General features: G+C 44.8%; 1 protein-coding gene across 1 annotated transcript in view; it reads left to right on the top strand.

The window, feature by feature from the left end:
* Mboat1 (membrane bound O-acyltransferase domain containing 1) overlaps nt 1–18,221 on the top strand; it is a gene marked incomplete at its 5' end in the record, with an annotated part of 106,116 nt that continues 87,895 nt past the window's right edge. Inside the window, 1 exon segment of the mRNA XM_013503839.1 lies at nt 1–75. Coding sequence (XP_013359293.1) covers nt 1–75 — 75 coding nt within the window.

Consider the following 18,221-nt stretch of genomic DNA (forward strand, 5'->3'; position numbering starts at 1 on the left):
GGCCTGTCCCACCGCACCACGGGCTCCACCTGCCTCCTGCCGCTCAGCGAGCTGCTGCGCATCCCGCTGGACCAGGTAACCGCGATTGCCTGCCGGGGGTGAGGGCGCGTGGGTGGGGTGTCACCCCCTCCGGCCCTGCTCCTCGCCTGGGTCCCGGCCGCGAACGCGGGCTGTGCGTAAGTGAACGCGTTAGGTTCTTCCGTCTGTAAGTGTAAGAAGTCCTCGGACACTCTGCGGCAAGCTCTCTTGAACTTTTTTCCGCCCTTGAACACAGGGCCTTCTCTGAGCCACCTCCTCTCCCCTTTTACTTTGTAATTTTGAGACAGGGCTTTGCCAAGTTGTCCCGAGTGGGTATGAGCCTTCGATCTTCCTGCCTCAGCCTCCCACAGCGCTGGGGCTACATCCCTGCGCACCACGCTCTGCTGCCTGAATGTTTTAAAAAGTAGTTTTGATTTATAATCAAATCCTGAAGTAGTCTGTTAAATGAACTCAGTATTTCTTCCATCACGGGAGGCGTGGTTGCTTTTAATTTGAGTGATCCCACTTTAAACGTAAACCGGATTAACGTGTTGACTGTCATCCAGAGCTGTTTGAAGGGGACACCGGGGTTTTAGACCTCAGATGTGAGGCAGGTCCAGTTGGGATGACAGTTATTTTGTAACCACTTTCGATGGCCCTCAGAAAGGGAGAAGCCACACGCCGGGCCCTGTGGTTTTGTGGGGGCCTGGTTTCTTCAGTCTTATTCTTGAAGACAAGCCTTGAGGTTTGAGGCTTAGGAGCCGGGCAGCTTAGTGGCCAGGGGTAGCCCGGAGGAGTCATTTCCACGGTACAGGAATTCTACCACTGTAATTACGCGCGGCAGCCTGGGGTGCTGGCAAACACCTGTATTCCCAGCACTCTGGGAGGCTGAGGCTGGAGGGTTCAGAGTTCAAGTCCAGCCTGGAAAACTTAGTGAAACCTGCTTGAAAATGACAAATGTAGCTCAGTACTAAAGGCCTTGGGCTCAATCACTAGTATCAAAAAGGCGAAACAAAACAAGCAGGGATTCCAAGTGGCAGCAGCAGTCCAGTAAGAAATCTTCCAGAGCCTGAGGCTGGCTCACTTTGTTTTCATGGCTCAGGCCGGATCAGGTGTGCACGGGGTGGACACAGAGCTGGGCAGGACCCACTGTGCAGGAGCTTCTGTCTCCCGCTGAGTTCCAGCCTGGTTTATTTCCCGTTCTTCTCACTGCCCCTTTTTCCTGGCCTTCTATCAGGAGCACACCTGCCACCCTTTCCTCTCAGATCTTTCCAGCAATGAGGAAGTGCGTCCCAGCGCTTGGCCTGTTCAGCTCCTGTTTACTGCGCCACCCACCCCGTGCCAGGGAGCTGACCACTGTCTTCTCATCAGTTTCAAAATCCAATAATTCAGGAATTCTGGAGAGGTATCAGATGCTAAGGCATTTTAACTTCCGGGTCAGGTCACTTATTACCTGAAAGAACTGAAATATCTTTTGAGCACCCCAGGTGGTGAGGAGAGAACTTATTTCCTTTCCTCTGAGCCTTTCCATAATCTGTTCTGGTAACTTCTGGGCAGCCTGAGGTCGGGATGCCTGTGTGTGATCAGGTCTACAGTGAAGAAGAGTGTGTTTTGTGTTTCCAGGGGCTTCTGCTAGCCTGGCAAGCTCCTAATAGTGTTGGATGTAAAGTCACCTTTAATTAGAGACAGAGGGGGCGTAGCAATTTGATACAGAGGTACCACATAGAGAAGTTCGCTGAAAACAGCATTTGGATCCACTGAGCAGACACGGAGTTCCCAGGGCTAGTTGGATACAAAGCCTCACTTATCCAGGATGAATTAGGCAGGAACTTTCCTGTCCCTCTTTCTGAGGATGAAATTTGTCCCTAACCGTCTTCTTATGCCTTGTCTACTCTGTTAGGGTCATGGAATGTGACATGATCAGCCTTCAAACTGACCCCAGCCTTCCAAGTTTACAAAATCACCTCAGCTACCAGCCGAGATTCTGTCCTGTTGACCTCGTTCACTTATGTGGTGCATAGGTGTATATTGGGAACTAGGAAAGGTGAAAAAGAGAGTGTGTCCAGGTTTAAAGGGACTCCCAATTTGTTGGTGGCAATTTTGGATGTCAAGGATCTCTGCCTAACAGCACCCCCAAAATTTGTGTTTGTGTGTGAGGCATCAATTCCATCTTAAGGTGGGATTCTTTGGGTTCCAATTTTTTTTCCTTTCTCAATTTAGCATCTGTAGAAAAGGGGGGAAGGAAAAAGTAGACCAGGAAATCAGCATCCAGGAAAAGATTTTGAAATTAAAGCACACAGGTTTAGGAGCACTAATGCAAGCTTGTGTTACAGTTTAAAAGTCTGGATGAGTGAAGACCAGCTTTAGAGACCTGGCACCGGGGACGGACGGTGACCCCAGCAGCGGGCTTGGATTATTCCACGGGTGCCTGTGGCCTTGGTTTCTCTGCCGCACGGAGGTCACCTGGTTGGTTCCCTTGGCCATGCTTGGAAAGCCAGCCTCCACTTCTTATCTCAGCCCTGCCCTTCATTGAAAGCCCAGCTCACATTGCACAGTCATTATTAAATCAATTAAATATTTAATCCTCTTAGTACCAGGTACCTGGCCATGTGGTAGAAATTGAAGGATTAAAAAAAAAAAGGACCAGGTCTCCACTGTAGAAGAGCTTACATGCCAGGAGAGGAGACGAGAGGCCCATATAAGTATACAGATGGTGCACACTCATGAACCTGTGTGGGTAAATATTTTCGGCTTTGTGGCTCATGCAGTCTTTGGCACATCTACTTACCCCTGCCTTTGGTAGCATGGGAGCAACCACAGGTAATATGTAAATGGGTGTTCCTGTAAAACTTAGGGGCACCCAAATTTGAATTTCGTGTAATTTTCACAGGGTCATAAAATTTTCTTGATTTTTTTTTTTTTTTCAGTCCTTTAAAGCTACAAAACTTATATCACAGGCAGGCCACAAAAAAACAGCAGAGGGCTGCATTTGGCCTGAAGGCTGGAATTTGCAGACCTTTACTATGTAGACTCTGGAGGAGGTAGTAGGGGTTTTGAGGAGAGTAAAAGTTAGTACATTTTTTGGTTTTGGGTATTATACCCAAGGCCTTTGTTTGCACTGAGGTACATCCCCAGCCCCCAGCCCCCTTCCCCTTTGGAGATAAGGTCTTGCTAAGTCACTGAGTTGCCTACACTGGGATCAAACTTGTGTCCTCCTGCGTCATTCTCCCAGAGAGCTGGGACTATAGGTGTGTGTCACCACGCTGGTTAATAGTTATTGAGGGGATTGCAGAAGGAGCTGACCAGGCTAACTGTGGGTCCCTGAGACACCCAAGCCGCCGAGAAGCATCCATTTTATTGTTTTTGTTTTTTTTTTTGTTTTTGTTTTTTCTCCGGTACCGGGAACCGAACTCACGACCTTGCGCTTGCCAGGCAAGCGCTTTTGCCGCTGAGCTAAATCCCCAGCCCCGAAGCATCCATTTTAAAGGCATGAGTATGTGCCACGTGTGTCTTTCCTCTCTCAGCATCTCCTTTCAGGAGCAAAAGTGAAACAGACAGTTGGAACTCTCCAGACGAGGCTGTTGGAGAGCTCAGCCTGGTGTTGAAAGATGCTGACAAGTAGTTGGAAGTGATAACAGCAAAAAGGGAAACATCTAGAGATGAGGACTTGGAGGAGCAGGTGCAGCGTTGGTGAGAGGACTGGCGGCTGGGATTTCCTGGGGAAGATTTCTAGTGATGCTTTTGCGGCACGGGTAGGGCTGGAAGTCGCCTCAGTTCAGCCAGCCGAGGAGCTGGGATGTTTGATGGATGCACCGTGAGGCTACCACGCGCATGTGGAGACAGGAGGTGGAGAAGAAGACAGCGTGGCACTTGAGAGCCTCAGGAACCTGGGTGATTTCTGGCCGCGGGACCAGGGAGGATGTATCGCGCTCCACAGTGAGGCGCACAGTCCGCCCGGCACATGTTATCTCATTTAATGTGAGGAGTGCAGCCGGAGTCCCGAGAGGGGATGGTTTTGGAGGAGGATGGTGGGAGTAAGTGGTCTGAGGCAGCAGTGGGGTTCTGGGAAAGGCCTGCCCCTTTCCTCCTGACCTTGGCTTTGCTGTGGTGGTGGTAAAATAGGAGCAGAGGGAGGTCAGGGCGGGGTAAGATGAGTCACCAGGAGCAGGAAGTTGGCTGCAAGTTGAGAGGTGGAGCTGGCATTGGGCCTGCGGCTGGGGGTGAGCGGAAGGGTCTCCGAGGGCAGAGCTGGCCCCCTGGGGTCCCAGTGGCGGATCCCGGATCCCGAGGATCCCGCGTTTGAGACACTCCTGGAGCTGCGTACTACTGCGGTGGAAAGTGCCCTTGCTTCTGACGGAGCTGCTGTTGGGAGGTGGATGGCGGCTTCTGGAAGCAGGGGAGAGCACAGCTGTGTTGGGGGCAAGGCTGTGACCCGGGAGCCCCTGTGCACACAGCTGCAGGGTGCAGGGATGGTGGAATTGGGGTGACCCTCAGCCCAGCTGCTCCACCCGTGCAGCCTGCACATAGCCTCCGCCCGAGCCTGGACAGTACCCACCCCCATGTCACACCCTGGTGACCTGACTGGACAGTAAAGGGAGGACAGAGAGAGTGCTGACGTGGCCATACAGTCACTGACGTTTAAAGCAGAGGCCCAGTGTACCCTGTGGCTTTAACCTGTCTGTTTTGAACAACTGTTGGTTTTTCACCATGTGCCTCAGCTTCCCTGCAGTGTGTGTGAGCTAAGGGTGGTGCTATGCTCCTGTAATCCCAGTTACTCGGGAGGCTGAGGCAGGAGGGTTGAAAATTTGTGATCAGCCTGGACAATTTAGTCAGACACTGCCTGAAAATAAAAACAAAAAGGGCTGGAGAGGTAGCTCAGGGCGAGGTCCTGGGTTCAGTCCCCGGTGTGTCTTCCGCACCTCCAGCCTCTGCTTACACACTTTCTCCTCCCAGGAGCGGTCATCCTCATCCCTGGTTCTCAGCCCTGTGGTCACCTTGTCCTGTCTGCTGCTGTCACCCTGACTCCATCTCTGCCTCCCCCAGAGCCAGAGGGAGCCCTTTGTTTTCCCCTTAGTTCTTCCCTTTGTTGTTGCTATGGTTAATTTTATTATCATTTAAACTCCAAAAACTGTATTTACACAAGCAGCCGAAGGCCCTTCAGCATAGCCTCTCCCTGTAGTCTGAAGGAAGATCAAGTTTGAATAAGAACCTGGTCTTATACAAGGAATAAGGCAGATGAAGCGCTCCTTTAAATAGTTACACTGTGTCTAAGGTATGTTTGGGTGTCCAGGAAGAAAATATACATTGTTGCTGCCCATAGTGGACATTTTATAACAAATAGCCAGTACTCTTATAATTGCTCCCCATAGCTTGTAAACTTTACACCGAAGTTGCATAAGGTAATAACAATAAACACAGCTCCATTTCCTCTTGAAAGTTCTGACTTGTAAGCTACAGCCCAGTCTTTCCCGCCCTCATAGCTGCCCACCTTTGCTGTATTGTTGTGTCTCTTAGCTTATGCTGTAGGTATTTATTTCTTGGTCTCTCTGCCCTGCCTGAGTCAGGATGTCTTCTTTCAGGAGTTACGTTTTGAGTTCTGTGTGCAGCGTGTTGGGCTAGAATGGGGACCCAGGGCTTACTGAGGATCGGCAAGCCTGGAAGCACTTGTTAATAGCTTTTGGTCCTAGGAAGAAACCCCTTGAAGGCAGCAGTCCTGGTGCTGCAGGGAAGGTTGGAGCGCCACACCTCTGCGGGAGGACAGGGGATCTGGTGCTTCAGGGCCTCTGTCGGAGGATGCTAGGAAACTCTGGGAGTGGCTGCTTTGGGAGAGGGGACGGGACTGTGTGTGTGTGGTGGGGGGACCAGGGCGGACAGCTAGAATAGTATTCCGGGAAGAAGCCTTCTCCGCACAAGCGGTGAGACTCCAGAAAAGAGTAACTTTCCTTGTGGCACTGACTGTTATCAAAGGAGAAAGTGTTAAGGAATTGGGTTTAAAAATGGAATTGCTTTTCATGATTGATTCAGGATTAGGGTTGCATTCTATTTACAATAGAAGGAGGAGTTCTGCTGCGCTGTGCTGAGGAGGTGAGCTTTGGCCGGGGAAACAGAAGCCACAAGCAGAGTGGTCATTCCACAGTTAGTTCCCTTGTGGGACTAAAATGATGGGATTTTCTTAACATGGGCGCAAGGGTTGCCTTGGCCTCTTGGCTCCTTCTCTTATACTAGGGATTGAACCCAGAGCCTTTTTTTTTTTGGTTTTTCTCTGGTACCGGGAACCGAACTCACGACCTTGCGCTTGCCAGGCAGGCGCTTTGCCACTGAGCTAAATCCCCAGCCCCTAGCCTTTTATTTTTTATTTTGACACAGGTCTGAGTCACTAGGTTGCCCAGGCTGGGACTGCATTTGCCATCCTCCTGTCTCAGCCTCCCAGAGTGCTGGTATTACAGGTGTGTGGCTTCTTTCTATTCATGGCTATGAATCTTTGAAAACCTGACCCATTTTCAAGTTCATTTTGTTTACGTGGCACCTGGCACCAGTGACTCCATCCTGGTTTGGTCTGAGCTGCTGGGCCTGGTGCTGGAGCTCAGTCCAAAACTGTGGCAGCCCATAACGCTTCCTTAACAGCACAGAGAGTGAAGGTGGGGGCACCTCTGTAGGCTTAGGACAAAGTAGGAACCAAGTACATGTTTGCTGAATTGAAAAGGAATTTTATTTACATTCTTGGTTTGGAATGGATGACTAAGTTGCAAAGAAGTTGGGAGCCAGTTCACTCCATCAACACAGTTAGGCCTATTTATTACAGGGAGCCTTAATTTCAAATTGAACAGCACCCCCCCCCCCATTGAAGGATGAACCAGGCACCCTCTGAGCTGCATCCCAAGCCTTATATACCTATTTATTGCACTGGGGATTGAACCCAGGGCCTTCACACTGAGCTGCATCCTCAGCCTTTTAGTTTTTAATATTTAAATTTTGAGACAGGATCTCACTAAATTACTAAGCTGTCTAAGCTAGGCTTGAATTTATGATTGTCCTGCCTTAGGCTGTCTTAGAGTGCTGGGATTACAGCTGTGTGCAACATTTCTTTCTCTGCCCCCTCCCCCCTCCTTCTTTCTCTCTCTCTCTCTTTCTTTTTCTTTCTTCTTCATCTTTTTCTTTCTTTCTCCTTTTTTCTTTCATACGGGAATAAACTCAGGCCCTCATCTGTGCTGCGCAAGCCTTCATACTCTGAGCTGTGCTCTCAGCCCTTTTTAATTTATCTGAGCCAGGATCTCACTAAGCTGCCCAGGCTGGCCTTGAACTTGCAGCACTCCTGCCTCAGCCTTTTGAATTCCTCAGATGACAGATGTGCAGCACTGTGCCCAGCTTGAATAGGCCTGTTTCTAATTTGAAGGGTAATTCATGGCTCAATTGCTGATAATTGGATGTTAATCTTGGGTTGCTTAATTATCACATACTCCATTCCCATTTCATTGTGTGCACTTGAAGTAGTCATTACTGGCAATTCTGAGTAGAGATATTACTGTCCTTTTTGTTCCAGTTGTCTCATATCGGTGTGGACAACATGGAGAAATTTCCTCTAGCAATCTAAAGGCAAGTCACACATATAAGGTGCTCTCAGCGTTTGTACCATGGGCTCTGGGTTACCTTTATGAAGAAAAATCTCATGAAAAGATTGCATCTATAGGGATACAAGCTGGGAATATCTTTTGTACCAAAGCAGCTTGTCAGAAGAATTCAGGATGTGTCTTTTAGTAACTGGCTGTGTGCTTCTGAGACCTTCTATTTTAAGCCAACCAGCCCTTTTAGTAAACAAGATAAAAGGAAAATTTGCTGCAGTTTTATTAAGAATTTCGAGTAGTTTTGCCAGGAGCAGAATAGAGAACACTCAGTGGGAAAAGTAACTTCATACGTTGGCTAAAAACATGCTTTATGAAAAGATCAGTAACCCAGCGAGATGAACTCATTACCCCATTTGTAATGTGTTTGTTAGTTATCCAAATACCAACTTACCAACTTCCTTGTAATAGGAGAGCTCTGTAACTTTTTAAAGTTATCAGTGGTTAATTTTCCTTTATTTATTAGTGATACCAGTCTGAATTGAGGTATGGTTTTGAAAGTCCACAGTAACCTGAAAACATTTAAAAACACATTGAATTAAGATTTCTGAGCTAATACTGCTGGGGATTCCCCCATCCATCATATAACCATAAATATTCAATTCTTAGGTTTATTTACCAAAACTTAACGCAGAACTCAGGTAGGCTACACTGGAAAAATTCATGCTGAAATTGTTCTAAGCTCTTACTTCAAACAAAGAATTTATTTTAAAATTTTAAAATGCAGTTTTTTTTTCTTTGTCCTCTCTATTTTGTCTCATTCATGATTTAGGCAGATGAATCCGAAGAGGTACACAGTAAGGGGTTGCTAGGCCCTAGAGGAAGTTGCTGAAGTGAACACTCATTTGGGGAAATTTCGTGAATTGTTTTAACGGTGAGTCTCGCTAGCCTGAGACGTGTTTGTTTACGAGACTCTTCCCCACCTACCCTATTCCCGGTAGTATTTTTTTCTTTCCTTTTTTTCTGAGACAGGGTCTCACAATGCTGTTCAGGTTGGCCTCAAACTCAGGGCTGTCCTCCTGTCTTAACCTCCCGGTGCTGGAATTACAGGCATGTACCACCACATCTGGCTCCCCGGTAGTATTTTTTGCTGTGTTTATACATTAAAATATTTTGTTTTGTCCTTTTTTAGTTTTTATTTGCATAGCTGCAGATTAAGAAAGTTAATTTTTTGACTAGGTAGCATACATGCTTTAGTGTCAAAGTCACAGGATAAATAATGAGAGGTCAGTCTCTTGCCCCTGTCTGTCCCGTTTTCCTGGCTGGACAACTTTCTGCTCCCATGGCAGCCCCAGGTACATCCTTTCAGAGATAGGCCATACCTGCTTGCACCTGGAATCTCTTTGTTTTCTGACACAGTGATAGTTTATGTGTTTTCTACCTCTTGCTTTTTTTTTTTTTTTAGCTTACCATGGCTTGTAGGGCCTGATTCATATCTGCACATACAGAGTTCTTGAGACATCTGACTTCCTTTCTGAAGGCTGTTTCTGTTCTCTGGAACACTTGTGTCCTTTAGCAGGAACTGAACATGCTGGTGTTGGGGTGACAGGGTTTGGAAGGGGTCTGTGCTCACTTTGGGAGCTGCGAGAGGACAGCAGTGAGCTCAGGGAGGCAGAAGACCGTTTTATTTGCCAGTGTCTCTGCAGATGGAAGGCAGTGACTCTGGATACCACCTGCCTCTTCAGGGATGGAGATGGTTCTGCCCTAACTAGCTGGGTCACCAAAGCCCTTCTTGAAAGTTCCTTGTGTCCTCTCAGATGCTGGAAAAGATGCCCTTTAAGAGCAGTGCAGCTCTGAGCTGGCCATGGTGGTGCAGTCCTAGAATCCCAGCACTCTGGAGGCTGAGGTGAGCTTGAGGCCAGGTTGGGCTACATACTAAGACCCTGTCTCAAAAAAACCAAACAAAACAGAACAGAGCAGTTCAACTCTGTGACTTCAAGACCTTCAATAGTAGCAAGAAAGTGTTAGTTTTGATTATTAGAGGAACAGTTTTTCAGGGTAAAGACAATGAACCAAGACAGTGTCAGTGAACTTAGCTAAAAGGATTGTGCTTGTGAATTTCACTTTTTAAAATGTTTCTCCAAATGAAACTCGGCTCTGGAATCTTTTCTCTTCACCCACTCCTTATTAGGGTAAAGCCAGGATGCCTTAGGGACTTGTTTGTGTCACTCTGGGAGCAAGATGGGTAGAGAGGATCCTTTCTTTCTTGTCCCCTAGGGAGGTGGAGGTGCTTGGCTTCCTTTCTCCATTCTGGAAGAAAGTTGTCCACTGTCTCTGAAAATAAGCGTTCATTTACCTGCAGATTATTTAGCAAAAGAGAAACAGAGCAGCACTGATGTAGACTTATATCCATAGAACCATTTTATGCAAATTGTTGGGGGAAAACAAAAAAGATATTTTAAAAAGTTAAAAAATGATTTGAGAGATCTGGAATGGTTTACAAAGAGATGAAGAAGATGTTGATCTTACTTTATCTTGTTATTTTCAGCCTGACTGAGTTAATGTTTACTTGATTTTATAGTTAGGTTTTACTAAGTGGCCAAATTTAAGTTGACGTTTTATCGTTCCACTGACCATATCTGAAGTGTCTTAGATATGGCTTTATCTGATTGCCTGTTTTGTTATCTTAGTTTCTTTTTTTTTTTTTTTTTTTTTTTTTTCCAGTACCAGAACTGAACTTACGACCTTGCCCTTGCCAGGCAGGTGCTGTGCCGCCGAGCTAAATCCCCAGCCCCCCCCTTTCTTTTGTTGTCTTAGTTTCAAAGATAGGCTGTAAACTAAAGACAGTCATTTCATCAGGACACAGGGCAGGACTGCTTCACCATAATGAAAAATGAACTATGACTGTGTGTTGAGTTAAAATTGCAGGGACAACTTGAAGGGAGGTTGTGGGCTATAAATGGATGACTGATGACGTTTTATGAGAGCAGAAAAGCCACCTCGGTGTACCTGGCAACCTTCAAACACTTGCTGGAGCAGTTATGTATCTAGCTTCCTGTCCAAGTGGCAGTTTCCAGAAGAATTGGGGAAGTTAGATTGGTTATAAGGACAGCAATAAGGCTGAAGATTGTTACACGAACGGAAATGAAATGAAATAAGTGAAAAAATGACTAAGAAGGGCCCAAGCCACATGAAGACCTCAGAATGCTGGTTCTGGTGAGGTGACTGGATGAGTGTGTCCCATTTCCTGGAGACAGGGGCTCTGAGCTTCATGGGCTGAGTGAGAGCTTCCTTGTTCTGTTAATTTTTAATGAGCTCACTTTAGGCCAAGGGCAAGTTCTCGTATCACCACAGTGTGCTTGTAAAAACTAAAAACAAAAATTATTACATAAACTATTAAGTAAACTCCAGCCTTTCTGAATTTTACAAGTTTTTCAATGAGGATCTCAGGCCTTATAATTCACCTATTGAAAGACTACAATTTAGCATTTTAAAAATATTCACCAGGGTGAACAACCATCGTCACAGTCTAATTTTACACTACTTTTCTATCCTCTAAAAAAGAAGTCTCATCCCCTTAGCAGTCCCATTTCCTTCCAGGTTCTTCCATATGCTCTCTACCTCTCTCTTCCCCACCCCAGCAGCCACTAACGTGTTTTCCCCATACAACTTTGCCTAACTGGACCTTGCATATAAATGGCCTCATGCAGTCCGTGGTCTTTGCGACTGGCTTCTCTCATTTCCAGGAGTCTGTTGTGATTTTCTTTCGGGTGCTTTTGCTTTGTTTTAGTTCACCTGTGGGAAGACTGGGTGAAGGTGCAGTCCTTTTGAGGAATATGGATTTGCTTCTGCTAGATACCTGGAAGTCTGTCAGTCCAGAGTCACTTACACTTCATTTCCTGCTTTGGGTTTTAGTTTTGGCCATCTAGGGCATGTAAACTTAGGCTCCCCCAAACTCTCATCCTAGGGGAGTCTTAGCACTTCGGTTCCTCTGCCCAGTGTGGCCTGAATAAACACACACATCCGCAGTCTTCCTCTGGGGAGGGCCAGCTTTTCCCCATGGTGTGTCTCCTTCCAGAGCTTTAGGAGGGGTCCTGGCTCCAAGACATGGCTTAGCTTTATGGGCAGCCTCCATTTCCTTCTCCTTCCTCTCCTTTCTCGAACTTTCTCTTCAACCTCTAGGCTATTCGGGTAAGAAATGGTCCATGTCAGACAGGCACTGAGGGGCTTGACTCTGATTCTCTTTCTTGGGTGTCTGGCTTCTGAGGACTTCTTTCTTACCAGTTGAGCTGTGCATGGGAATGATCACAACAGTAGTACTAACTCAGGATTATTTTAATATAAATACAGATGGTTATAGATAGATAGATAGATAGATAGATAGATAGATAGATAGATAGATGTGGGCCCAAGGACACACACTTATATTTCTTTGCTCTGTAGCTGAGGGATCTACAAGAAGAGACAGGGAGAAGTGGGTACACATAGGCTCAGGTCTTGGTTCCTACTGGCATCTCTAATAAAAAGAACTGGGAGTCCTTGAAGAAGTAGCCAATTTTCAGACTAGGCCAAGCAATTTATAAGATGAGCCTAGAGCATTTCATAATGACAGGAAGCATGGAAGTCCTAAAAGACAAAACAAAAATAAAACTCCTAAATGATAAATGGTATGTCAGGTGGGCATGGGAGCCAACCGAAACTGCACAACATAAAGCTAGAATACTTTAGGCAACCATATAAATAAGGATTACAGGAGTATAGATTAAAGAAATATAGATTATAGATCTGCAATATTTACATTATAGAAGTTTTAATCATAACTCAAAGTACAAAATAAGCATTCTGTGTGTATGTACTGATATACATAAATGACTGAGTAGGTAAATAAATGCAAGAGAATAGACAAATTTCTCTGCAAAATTCGAAGTAAGTTATGTAGACACTGTCTCCTTAAGGAAGTTGAACTATTCCATTCCTTAAAGGTCACGGTCACTTCCTTCCCAGAGAGCAGTGTGGAAGGTGGGTGGGGAGAGTGACTTCCTAGTGGAGAAACCTTGCAAACCCTCCCTCAGGGTGCTGAAGGTCAACATCAGCAGTGATAGTCAGCTTGACAGGATGCCACCTTTCATAGGGTATGGTGGGAATTTAGGGCCCGGGACGCAGCTCAGTGGGAGAGGACTTGCCTAGCATGCCTGGGACCCTGTGTGTACCTCTGTGACCTTCCGTGCAAAAACCCATCACCTGTCTAATTATAGGAAAAATAACAGACAAATCCTAGCCAAGACCTTTCCACAGAATACCCAACCAATACCTTTCAAAACTGTCAGGGTCAAATAACAATATTTTGTATATTTCAAAATAGGAGAAGAGTATGTTTTAAATGTTCCTACCACAGATAAGTTATAAACGTTTGAAGTGATAGATATGCTTATTACTCAATCATTAGATGTTCTATTCATGTATTGAAGCATTACACTGTATGCCATATATATGTATGTACAATTATTACATGTTAATTGGAATAAAAACTAAGAAAATCCTTCAAAAATCTAAAAATATTGTGCATTGCCTAGGTGTCATCAGTAGACAAATGAAGAAAGGAAGTGTGGTACATACACACAGTCGGGTATTACTTAGCCATAAAGGAGAGGAGCTGTGCCATTTGCAGGCAAATGGACAGAACTGGAGATCATTGTGTTAAGTGAAATATACCAGACTCAAAAAGACAAGTGTCCTGTGTCTTCCCTAATATGCGGTATGTGCAGTTAGTAGAGGTAGACTGTAATTAGGCATGAGGAGGGGAAAGAGAGAGAGAGAGGGGCTGTGTGGAATGGATATGATCAACATATATGCAGGTGTGAAAATGCCACATTAAAATTAATAGGCACTAATAAAATATATTTTTTTAATTTAGAAGAAATGATTGTACCAGTGTTAATTTTTTGGCTTTGATAACGGTCATCTAAGGTGTTAATATTAGGAGAAGAAGTTCAGTACAGAGTATGTAGGAACTCTGTACTATTTTTACCACTTTACCATCAGCCTAAAACTATTTCAAAATAAAAAGTTAAAAGTTTTGGAGGAAAGGACAGAGGAGTGTTCTGTCGCATAAGCTATGTACCGTTTAAACACAGTGGGGTGTTGTACCTCCAGTTCTCTTCCTTTAGGAGATAAACCTTTACCTTAAGAGATAAACATAACTCGCATTAAGTGTGTAGAGTACACGAAAGGAACTTAGTACACAGGAAAGAAACCTGTCAAGGTCATCAACAACAGGGATGGTTCGAGCAACTTGTCACAAGAGGAGCCTAAGGAGACTGACTGAGGACTCCAACGTGCTGTTCTGGATGGGCCCTGGAACAGAAATGGAACATTAGATAAAAAAACGAAGAAAACCTGATAAAGGATGGGCTTTAAGTCAGTAATGTCAGAGAATGACAATACAACAGTTTACTTGAGGATCTTAATTGGCTTTCTTTGAAAACTTTTCGTGTGTGTCTTTACAATTTTTTCCCTATTATTTACTTATTTCTGTCTTTATTTTCAGTTGTAGAATAAGGAAATACTTGATTCAATAAAGCAGACTAAATGTTCCAATGGTCTAAGCCAGAGAGGTCAGCTTCATACAGACAGGACTTGAAAAAAGCAGAAACATGAAGCCTGTGAGCCATTTTCAGTATTTTTCTGCTGAGGTAGAAACCAGGAGCTGGTGTGTTAGTTAGCTTGCTGTTGCTGTGACTACGTACGCACGATATACAACTTACAAGGAGGAAAGAATTATTTTGACCATGATTCGGTCCATGGTCTCTTGGTCCTGTTGCTCTGGGCTGGTGGCCACATTTACCACAGTGGGAGTGCTTGGTGGAGGAGTCTTGCCCACCCCTTGTAGCTGGGAAGTGGGAAGGTAGTCTGGAGGCCATCCCACAATCCCCTTCAAGGACAAACCCCCAGTGACCTAACTTCCTCCTCTAGGCTCCTCCTCCTAAGGGTCCTACCACCTATCAGTCGTGCCATAGGTTGGTCCCTAAGACATTTACACAGGGGCCTTTTGGGTGACATTTAAGATCCAAACTACAGCAGTAGAATAATAGGAAACCGGGCATGTGGGCATATGCTTCTAATCTCAGCACAGTGGGAGGCTGAGGCAGGTGGATTGCAAATTCCAGCCCATTGTGGGCAATTTAGTGACTTCTTGAGAACCTGTCTCGAAATGAAAAATAAAAAAGGCTGGGGATGTAGTTCAGTGCAAAGGCCCTGGGTTCAGTCTGCAGTACTACTGAAAAAGAAGAGTTAATAGGAAAACAACTAGTTAATTAACATCAAGTTATTTCAGATTTTTTTTTTTTTTGTATGAGAATTAAAGCAGAGGAAACTTCATGCCAAGTGAAATTGGCCTGTTGCTAGGAGAGTTGTTCAGCCACTTATGTGAGTGACTCCACTTTTACTTTTAGCTTGGTGTTTTGTTACCCACTTCGGGATCCTCATCCAAAACAATAGCTTCCTATAAGTTTTACTTAACAATAATAATAGTAATAATGATAATAATGTATTAATACAATTCATTTACTGTGATAAGTGCACTATACTAATGCAAGTTGCTAATAGAGAAGCTGGTTACAGAGTGTATGGGAACTGTACTATAGCCATGTGTTTTCTGGAAATCTAAAATTATGAAAAAGTTTGTTTACAAATGATGACTTTTATTTCTAACCTAGGATCATTAGTTGTGCTGTATGTGAGCACATCAAGCTTGCCATATTATTGGAAGTGGAAGTTGGGGTCAGTATTTTTGTCTGAAGAGACGTTTTTAGTCAGAAGAATGCAAAGTTAGCATGCACTTATGTTGGTATATGTTTATATTTAGATTTATTTACTTTTTTCTTAAAGTTGGCTTCATTAAAATGTTTGTATGAGCCCTAAATTATTTCAGTAAAGATGTGAAGAACGCTTTTTACATTTGCAATCTTCAGGCTCCTTGGTAGGTAATTTTCATGAGTGCCTAGTTACTTAATAAGTGAAACACTTCCCTCCCCATAAAATCAGACAGCAGAAACCCACCCAAATAAAACCCTTCATGTATTTGCCATTGTTCTCTAAGATATCCATCCCCTCATTGAGTGTGGACCTTGGAATGCTCTTCTACCTCTCAGCTCTCTGTTTAGTCTGTCCTTATTACAGAACCATTCTAAGTACCTATTGTTTAAGCCACAAGAATACATGCAGAAGTCTGCTCGTAAGGAATGTATGGATGCAGCTTGACCTCACTGCAGCCATCTTGGCTGTAATTTCCATATTGCCTACTAGGTGATCCTGGTAGACATCTCAAACCCTGTAGGACAAGCAAAGTCCTTAAGATAGGCAGCCACATGTTTCATACCAGCCACTGATGCCCAGACTGTTCCTTCACTGATGTTGGATGTGATAGTTTTTGAGACAGGTCAGGAACATTCCGGTGGACCCTGGCCTCTGTTTGTCATGCTTAGCATATGAAACCCTTTCTCTCCTGTTCTGCTGCTGTCTGTAAATCTTTCATAAATTGTGCTTTGTATAACTGTGGATCTAAAAGAAATTTCCCTTTGTCTTTGTTCTCAGAATGCCTTCTGCCTTTCATGACTGGTTCTCATACACTAGGATTGAGTTTTTCCAAAGAAGGATTTATGGAGTACATGTTGAATAAAAGTAGACAAAGCTTCAGACTCAGGTTGTACAGTGGACATTTGAGTTTCCTCCTGAGATGTGTTGTGTGAACTCACCTTGCTGTGTGTGTGTCAGTGGAAATAACTGGAATAGAACTGTGAAGAGCTGGGTGCTTGGCCTAGAGCCAACACTTATTAGACATGTAACCTTGAGTGAGCTATTTAAACTTCCTGAGCTTGATTTCTTATCTGTAAATGATCTGATAGTAACCATATTAAGGCATTGCCGTGACGATCAAATGAGGCAGGTGATCCACGGGAACGGTTATAGTGAATAGGATAGTCAGCGAATAGATATGTTTGCTGTTACTTTTCCGTTGTCCACCTGTGACATTTTTTAAGCTGACAGAGAAAAGGGCTTCATGTTGTCATGGCACTAAACCTAGGAAATGCAGGTTTCTTGTCTTTCAGGTGTTTATGTTCCATGGTCTAGGTTGGAGCATGGTTTTACTGCAGTGAACCACTTAGGACTTCATATATCCTTGGGGCTACCTTGATGAAGGGATAGGACGCCTGAGCAGGGAAGCGGGTATGGGTGGTGCCTGGAGGGAGAGTTTGATTTTCAGTTCATAGCTGGAAGGGAAAGAAGACTGGACTTGGGGAATAGTGAGGGATGAGGCGGTTTAAGGGGCTTGAAGGGGGAAAAGATGGGGCAGAAGCAGGCAGCGAGTGAAGATACAGGTGACAGATGGAAAAGAACAATTCTTTTGATTGTAGAGAAGTGGGAAGGTGGAAATATAATCTGAAATGTAAGTGTAATATATACCACGGAAGCAGGAACACATCTCTTCCAGGAGCAGCTCTTTTAATCAGGTAAAGATTACTTCTTATCACTGATGGTAGGGTTTGTTAGTTTGGGTGTATTCATTACCACCACAGTAGCTTTGCCCATGGGAATTCTTAAAAAAGGCTGCTGTATTCTAAAACAGACCCTAAACCACCATTTTTTAAATCTACTTTCCAACTGTTTGGGTATAAAAGACATAACTTCTTTTCCATCACTTCCAGTGAAAAGGAAGATACAGCTTTGCTCCAGGAGGAGGGTGGGCTGTACATATCCTTATTTTACTGTATCACTGGGGAGTGTTTCTACCTTCACCTTTTGGTCATTGTGCTAATAGAATTTTTAAGACTCATATTTCCTGCCTTATTCTATTGCGCTAACTACTCTGCATGGATTATCTCATCTAAGGTACATAGCAGCTGTGTGTGATAAGAAATAACATGTTTTCACAAAACTCCTTCCTCACCCTGGAGGGATAAGTGACTGGTGTGGGATCCACGGTTTGGTCAGCAGCAGAGTGTGGATTTGGACCCAAGCAATGTGAGTTCCAGCCCTGGACTCTTATCTGCACTAGCATTTTATGCTGAAATGCATTGAGAACAGCCTGAAAGGAGAGATGGCTCAGAGGATCTCAGAGTAAATGTGGGAATGAATCAGGTTACCAAGGAGCTTTGCAGCTGTCCTGTTTGGCCTGTCCAGTGTGGTGAAATGACCCGGGGGACTCATTTTGCTTTCTTGTCTATAGCAGGTGATACCACAGCAGGGCAGGTGGCTGCTACAGTCCCCTTGCTGCAGGTCAAATTACAGCTCTCCCCAGGTTGTTTTGTGGCTTAAAGCTGGGCGTCAGCTTTTAAGGAAATACTAGCCAACTAAGAGGTAGCAGAAGTTTGAGTCTACCCTGGGTTGCATAGCAAGATTTAGTCTAAAAAAGAAAAACAGATAAACAAAAAAGTAGTCCTGGGGCTGGGATACCATATGATACAGTTGGAGAGAATAATTATGCTGTGTCCTCAGTAAATGAAGTTCCCACAGTTGGAGCCCGTCATGAGTGGATGTGCTTATGAAGGAGAGCTGTGGTTGCTTTGGGGTTGAGAGTCCCGTGTCCCTGGTGGTGTGTCAGCAGAGGCTGGGGGATGAGAGCTGCCACCACCAGGAACTACCTGC

The sequence above is a fragment of the Chinchilla lanigera genome, unplaced genomic scaffold (assembly GCF_000276665.1).
Source record: "Chinchilla lanigera isolate Chin_1 unplaced genomic scaffold, ChiLan1.0 scaffold00082, whole genome shotgun sequence".
NCBI lineage: Eukaryota > Metazoa > Chordata > Mammalia > Rodentia > Chinchillidae > Chinchilla > Chinchilla lanigera.